We start from the raw sequence: 7117 nt of genomic DNA, 5'->3' as shown, positions 1-7117 counted from the left end.
CAAAGCTTTTCGCCTGTAAGGGCCCAAGTCGGTAACTAATGTGCAGCGGCTACGGTAGCAGACACCTTCCGAGTGAGCTTCTTTCTTCCGCGCTGTCGATCGTGCACAATGTGCAGTAGTGTGTCACACCTTCCGACGCTCGTCATCGGTGCGCAAGCTGAACATTGTATAAAACGAAATAGCTCATGTGACTGACGCCGTGTGCATCGTTCTACAGTTTAATTGTAACCAACAACTCAGTTGATTGTGTCGTTGCTCCTGCGAATTCTACCTGCCACCGTATAGCAAGAAGAAACGGCGGCATCAATCGCGGAGCGTGTGGTGTACTTATTCAACCGCTTTATCAATTCCTAACGCAGACAATAATCTCATGGTTCATGGATCATGAACGCAATGAACCAAACTTCTCGAAGTTGAAGTGGCCATTTCGGGTGTCATACACAAAACTAACTACCAGTATCTACCAATCGAAAGTCGCCATTCTCGCATTTGATAATGAACCTGGGTGGAGGTCTTGAGAGCGAGGAGCTGCGCGTACGCCAGAGCATCCTGTACACTGTCGGCCGCATTTGTGACGAAGAAGGTCTAATATATTCCCAACTGTTATCTAGCTCTCGTGCTCACGAGACCGTCCCTGCTGCAGCTCAGAAGCAGCAGCACGAGCACCATGTGCGTGCTAGACCTCCCATGTCTAAGGAGGCCATGGCATTGCTTGCCGACCTTGTCTACAAACAGTCCGAAGGTTGCTCCAAACAGTACTACGGCTTTTAACTGCTAGAAAAAACCCTTAGTTCTTATTTTTTTTGCAGTGATGGCCACAGAGCTGCAGTTTTTTGCACGTCACGCCAACCGCAAGATCATCAAAACGGAGGACGTGACGCTCCTTGCCCGAAAACAGCCCAATCTGGTAGCAATCCCGTCATATTTATTTAAATGTAATACGCTGATGTTACGATTTGTCTGACATTTGCCTGTGATGTTATTGTAGACCAATTTGCTGCAAAAATTCCAGCGAGAAAACCTGAATTCGAGCTCTGCAGCGTCGGGCAAGAAGAGACGCAGGAATTTTGCAGACTCGGACTAGTTTTATTAACTCTATTCTAGATTTGATTGGTCTGCATACATCGCAGTAGTAGTTTTAGCACCTAAGAGGCTGACCAACCACTTCCTTTGTTCTTGCAGTCGCTCTCAAGCTGTCGATACTCGTTGAGCACTCGCAAGGACGCCGTTTTGCGACGAATAGCCGCTGGACTGACGACTACATGTCTTTGTGGGTTAATGGTACTGTTAGCGGCTTGCTGGTAAACCTGTTTGAGCAAGTTCAGTTGCTTCGCTTTTGCTTCCAGCTCGTCTAGCAGTGGCCCCAGAGCTTGTGATAATTGCGCTGACGACGAACTATTGGCTTTGCCATCTTCGGATCCAGCGACCCCGCGACGATTGATTGTCTCCATCTGAGTGACCAGATCTTTATACCGTTTGTTGAGACTTTTGAATTCCTTCTCGGCACATGCAACAGCAGCATGAAGATCCTCCATTATCTGAGACTGCATGGAATAGCACGAAACACCAAGATAAGATCAACAGCTGATAAAATAGCTTGGAGGTATGGGTAACAAGAAATCACTGACGTACCTGCATGGGGCTCGTGTACGTTTTCGGTGAAGCTGTGGACACTTTGATAGCTGGAGGCTTCATTGTGGTACTATGATGCTCGCTACCTGTCGTTGACATGGGGGTCGATGGCACTGGGACAGCTCCGGTAACAGTTTGGTTGGTCGGTGTCGCTGGTGAAGGAGAATCTGGTGCTGACAGCTCTGCTGCTGGGTTATTGTCCTCTTTATGAGAAGATTCAGAATTGTGGGTCAGTTTTGGCGTTTGCTGGTGGCCGGAAGTAGATCCTGGAGTCGCCGATGCGCCGGTCAGAAGTGTCGGCATGGTGTACGTTGTATCGCATCGTCGGAGCGCATCTTGGATGCTTCCAATCAAGGAAAATGACGGCTGGACTGAGTTACCAAGCAAGAAAGGGATGTCCCTAGACAGTTCATGAAGAAAGTCAGTCGTGAGCATTTAGATGCGGAGACAGAAGGCTGACGTACTTGCCGAGGTTAGCCTCTCGCAGCAGGGTCATGTTGTTGACGCTCTTCGCTTTCTTTGGTTTCTTGTTAGTCGAGGAGGCCGTTGTAGTCGATGTCTTCTTTTTCTTCAGCGTTTTGGCCGGTGAGACTCCAGTATCGCCCTTGGAATTGGATGCTCTTCTTGCCGTCGCCTCACTGGCTGCTGCTGCACTGGCACGACTCGCAGCTGTGGGTCGAAGCAGTGTTGACGGTCGTATCTGTTGTTGGAGCTTTTTGTTCTTCTTCATGGCCTGGTTGGCAGCTTCCGTTGCCTCCATAACCTTGGCTACCAACTTTTCGTTCAGCTGCGAGACCGATGCCACCGTTTGCTACAACACGAAGAAACATTTAACGTCAGTCTGTGAGCTCTAGTCGGTTAAACGGAGTGTTGTATACCTCGGCGTCTTTCAGTCGCTCTCTACTCTCGGCATAATTAGTAGATTCACGCTGAAGCTGAGCTTCTAACAGCTCGGTCCGCTCGACTGTGGCTTTGTGATCCTGACGGAGTTGAGACAGCTCTGCTTGGAGCTCGTCCACGACACGATTATGGTTGCTCTCGGACTCTTTCATCTCTACAAAGAAGGGCAAGTGTATGAGTACTTAAGCATTTTTTTCTTGATACATGATAGGAGTTTTACCAGCTTTTAGACGTGTTCGATGCGACTCCGAGATCTGTAGTTGGGACTGTAACTCGTCTGCTTTTGCGGATATTTTTTTTGCGAGCTCTTGGAAATGCTGCAACTCGTTTTGAGTCGCCTCCCTGCGCTCTTCGGATCTAACCAGTTGTAATTTCAGTTCTTCACGGTCACAACGTAGTGAATCGTATGCTGCTCTTGCAGATTCCTTAGTTTGGCCCAGCTCGTACGAGAATTTCTTCTCCGTTGCAGCCAACTCAGCCTCTCTCTTTCGAGCTGTTACTTTGGCATCTGAGAGCTGCTGCAATAAACTTTCACGCTCTTCTTCCAGTCGACCGATTTTGTCTTGCAATGCCTTGAGGGCTGATAATACTGCTCGAGATCCTTGTGCTCCACCACCGCTGCTTGTAATGTTGCTTTTCAGAGGAAGTGGCAATCCTGCATACGCTCCCGGTATTCCAAACGGTGGAGGTGGGGTGCTAAATATTTTTCGGTCGAAACTAAAACGTTCGCTTCTAGGCCCTGCACCATTAAGCTCAGAATCATCCTTCACCTTGACATCAGTATCAGCTTCTCGCATCGATTTAGACCCCGACTTATTCCTCGTCCATCCGCTGGAACTTGATCGGGGTAAATGAATAGAGGGTTGCCTGGTCTTCATTCGTGCGGTTTCTGTCTGACGAGTCTGGTTTGAGGCTTTAGCTGCATTCACTCCAGATAATGCAGTCGCTGCAGTAAGATATTCATGCAATGCTGTTGCTGATGAAATGTTGGGCTGTTTCTGCATAACGGGGTCATCGCTGTCATCGTGTCGAGCGAGCTTCTTCAGCGTATTCTTCAGCTCCTCCATTTCCTTGCCTGAGGTTGTCGGTGACCCAAGTGACTGCATTGAATCATCCAAAGACGTTGTTAGATGTTTATACAGCTTTGGTGTGGGTTCCATAGCTTCCCGGTTTCTTGAAACTGGTCGAAATTCTGGAGCTCCCTTGCCAGATTCAAACGATTCATCACTACCACCGCTAGAATCACTGTCACCTCGACTGGAAGTGAGATCTTCATCACTTTCACTTCCCGAGCAATCAGAGTTGTTAGACCTCGTCACTGGTTGGTTATTCGCTGGCGTCTTGCGTGGATTTCCAACCAATGATTTCCTAGATTTTAAATCTCGAATGGAATGGCGACTTGTTTGAGAAACAGGACTCTTTAATTCATCTTCCTGCAACTGTGGTCGAGCATCCTTTTTCTTCACGCCTCTTTTGCTACTCCGTGATTTGTTGTTCCATGCTGAGCGGCAAGTTTTCCGTGGAGAAATGAGAATGCGACTGTGTGAAGAAATCTCAATCACCTGCTCCTCTCCATCCGAGGAAGACCAAGACTCACTGTCACCGCTGTCGAATGCACCAGCAGAATCCATTCCTGCACAATACCACACGTTTCAAATAACGAAAACCCATTTTTCCAAGGTCGCGACGTTTCCACAAATCAAGAAACGACTACTACATGTATCATTCAAGACAGTATTAACATGCAAAGAACTAGTTACTCATGCAGCGTTTTGATGGCCTGCTGGGCCGAAACGCGGCCGAACACGACACATTCCGCGAGTGAATTGCCACCCAAACGGTTGGCGCCATGTAGGCCACCGGACATCTCTCCAGCCGCAAACAGACCCGGTACAGTCTCGCCGTTCTTGTGGATCACTTCCGAGTTCTCGGTAATCTTGACACCACCTACACCAACCAACACAGAAGGGTTAGAAACAAAGAAAAGTCGTCGATAAAATACACGCATACATACCCATTGTGTAGTGAACCGTAGGCGCCACTTCCATCGCCACAATCTGCATCGGTGTGTCGATACTGGGAATTTGCTGAATGGGGTACGGGAACGTCTTCTTGCCAAACGGATCCTCCTTGTTTCCACTGGCAATACCGGCATATTCGTTCAGCTCGTTCAGTAGAGCCTGCGGGTCTTCAAAGTGGCAAAACTTAGCAGCTTCCTCGACCGAATTCGTCATCGTAACGATACCCATGTGCTTGTAAAAGGGCAGTTCCGAAGCCATGGCGTTCGCACCGTCCTCGAATAACAACATGTAGGCTTCCTGACCTGGTTGGCCTAGTATAGCAGTCGAAGCCTTGTCACGCGTGGTCAACTCATCCACGAAGCGCTTGCCGTTCGTATTCAACAGCACAGCTCCAGAGCCACGGATGGCTTCTGGGGCGAGAAAGCGAGTACCGGCCTCACGATCCTTCGGGTTGATGAAACCGGTTGGATGCAGCTGTACCTTGTCCATAAGTGTGAGGTCCACACCAATAGCTTCGGACATCAGGACGCCTTCACCCTGAGCCCAAACACCATTGGTTGTCGGGTACATCTCCATACCAGGAGCAAACCGCTTGAGCATCTTGTGGCTGGCCGAGAAGCCTCCAGTAGTCAGGATCACTGCTTTACTATAGATTGAAAGCGTCTGTCCATCGGCCAGATCGACTTCGACCCCTGTCACAGTCGGAGGAATCTGCATCTCGTCCGCTAGTAGAAGCTTCTTGGCTACAGCTCCGGTGAGGATCTCAATGTTATCTCTGGTAACGATCTCCTTCTGCAGTGTACTGATAATTGCGAACCCAATGTTAGGTCCGCTCTTGTTGCGATGCGTGCGCTTGGCTGAGTGACCGCCGAGTTGCGATAGCACCGACAGATCCACGTTGTACTTCTCCAGGAACTCCTTGGCGTCTGGAGTCTATAGCAGCATCAATCAGTGATTATATCAAGCGAATCCAGAAAGTTAGCTCAAATGTTAGTGTCTACACCATATTCACGCCAGCCGACACACCTTGGGGATGAAAGTGTCGACGATTTTCTCGACCGCGAGACCGCCACCCGATTTCAGCGTGTCTTGTGTGAATAATGGCTCGTCGGCGGCGTCTAGCGCCGCGTTGATGCCGGATGAGGCTTTGGCAGAGTTGCCTCCAACCTTCTTCTCCTTCTCCACGAGCAGAATCTTGAGCGACGGGTCCAAATTAGCGGCCTCCAGACTGGCGGTGAGACCTACGACGTTTTCGAGCTAGCCATCACCTTTCCGTAGTTTACTCCTAAAGTTGAAGATGGTTAACGCACCAGCTAGTCCCGCACCGACGATGGTGATGTCTACGTGTTTCTCCATAGCGGCGTGTTGCTGTGTGACTTGATCAGGCGAGCTGCCCGCCATTGACGGCAGTTGGTACAGGTACAAATACGAAACGAGGCTGAGACTGAGCACCACAGGGAGCGCCACCAGCAAAACGAAGGCGGGCGAGCGGCGTTGCTGTCTGCCAGGGAAGATTGCAGAATAGACCATCATCACCTACCAAGTGAAAGTGTGGAGTGTCAAGCTGTGGAATGCCACAGCGAAGACGCGTTTATCTGAAAAGAAATGAACTTAGCGTCAAAGATACGTTGACACCTTTGTGCATGTTCTTTGCACCGGAAATTGTCAACGAGCCAAAACTTGCCTGACTGGAAGCGCCGGACGAACGTGCTGATTAGCATATTGGAGAATGGCAACGGAGGTGGGCTTTAGCAAAACAATGTGATTAGTGACCAAAGAATGCGCTGACGCAGTTGAGAGGAAATAACAAAGCTCTGAAATTTCGTAGATTTAGAGCACCTTCGACCAATTTTAGCCAATCGTAGGAGTTTACATGCTGTCAACCAAGTTGCACAACTTGGTTGCCAGCTTCGATTTGGGGACGGATGCCTTGACCTGTTTGGCGTTACCCTTCCTCGATCCCAAAACAAAGAGACCAGTGACAGATGCTTAGATCGAGCGGAATGTACGATACTTATCCCCGGAAGTAAGGTTGCGTGCGGATTGCGCAAATTTTAACCTCCAAGCATCGACTCGACTTAACAAGCTGGCTCGGATCACCCCCCTCCCCGCGTGGATGCTCGACTAGGTAGAAGTTGGTTCAGCGGATGTCGATTGAACTCAATATTATTATCAATAAGAAGTTGTAACTATCAGGTAATTGAATTGACAGATAGTTAGGATATTATGTTTTACGGCGATTTGCTGCAGCATGGCGGCTATCTTCAGCACCGGATGCCTCCTCGGACGATCTAGAGCGGGCCCCGTTGATATGACGAGAAGTCAGCTTATTCTGTCTATGTTTTGCTCTATCATCTCTCCTTCTCTTCCTAGCAACTGTATGATTGCGTAAATATTTTATCGATATGTTCCTAAGAAAAAAAAGTTCCTTAGTAAACTGTACGAGCCGCCCGCTAAGATGTATGAGAATCGACACGCTCCGGGCTCCAATTTGTGGCTTTGGGGGCTCGAAAGATGCTACAGGCAGTTCAAATGTTGGGGATTGGGGATATGTAACTGTGCCA

General features: G+C 49.1%; 4 protein-coding genes across 7 annotated transcripts; 2 read left to right on the top strand and 2 right to left on the bottom strand.

Annotated features, from left to right (window-relative positions):
* Positions 1-495: 495 nt before the first annotated feature.
* PPTG_02230 (hypothetical protein) lies at positions 496-1084 on the top strand (the record flags this gene model as incomplete). The annotated part of the gene is made up of 3 exons (XM_008893263.1): positions 496-742; positions 810-907; positions 989-1084. The coding sequence occupies 3 exons, from the start codon at positions 496-498 to the stop codon at positions 1082-1084; spliced, it is 441 nt and encodes a 146-aa protein (XP_008891511.1).
* A 61-nt stretch (positions 1085-1145) lies between these two features.
* Positions 1146-1935, bottom strand: PPTG_02229 (hypothetical protein; the record flags this gene model as incomplete). Its single annotated transcript, XM_008893262.1, has 2 exons — positions 1146-1544; positions 1633-1935. The coding sequence occupies 2 exons, from the start codon at positions 1933-1935 to the stop codon at positions 1146-1148; spliced, it is 702 nt and encodes a 233-aa protein (XP_008891510.1).
* Positions 1936-2126: 191 nt separating this feature from the next.
* PPTG_20900 (hypothetical protein) lies at positions 2127-2486 on the top strand (the record flags this gene model as incomplete). The annotated part of the gene is made up of 1 exon (XM_008894327.1): positions 2127-2486. The coding sequence occupies one exon, from the start codon at positions 2127-2129 to the stop codon at positions 2484-2486; it is 360 nt and encodes a 119-aa protein (XP_008892575.1).
* A 1716-nt stretch (positions 2487-4202) lies between these two features.
* PPTG_02228 (hypothetical protein) lies at positions 4203-6272 on the bottom strand. 4 transcript variants are annotated; one of them, XM_008893261.1, is made up of 6 exons: positions 6238-6272; positions 6006-6148; positions 5864-5943; positions 5580-5794; positions 4547-5486; positions 4203-4479 (listed from the first exon to the last, which is right to left on the bottom strand). In XM_008893261.1, the coding sequence occupies exons 3-6, from the start codon at positions 5907-5909 to the stop codon at positions 4289-4291; spliced, it is 1392 nt and encodes a 463-aa protein (XP_008891509.1). In that variant the 5' UTR covers positions 5910-5943; positions 6006-6148; positions 6238-6272; the 3' UTR covers positions 4203-4288. The 4 variants fall into 4 exon arrangements, with proteins under 4 accessions (XP_008891509.1, XP_008891507.1, XP_008891506.1 ...); XM_008893259.1 differs by having other exon boundaries at positions 6094-6148; XM_008893258.1 differs by having other exon boundaries at positions 5864-6148.
* Between the last annotated feature and the right edge of the window lie 845 nt (positions 6273-7117).

This window comes from Phytophthora parasitica (assembly GCF_000247585.1).
Source record: "Phytophthora parasitica INRA-310 unplaced genomic scaffold supercont2.2, whole genome shotgun sequence".
NCBI classification, from domain to species: Eukaryota; Oomycota; class Peronosporomycetes; order Peronosporales; family Peronosporaceae; genus Phytophthora; species Phytophthora nicotianae.
This window is presented reverse-complemented; position numbering and strand designations above follow the sequence as displayed.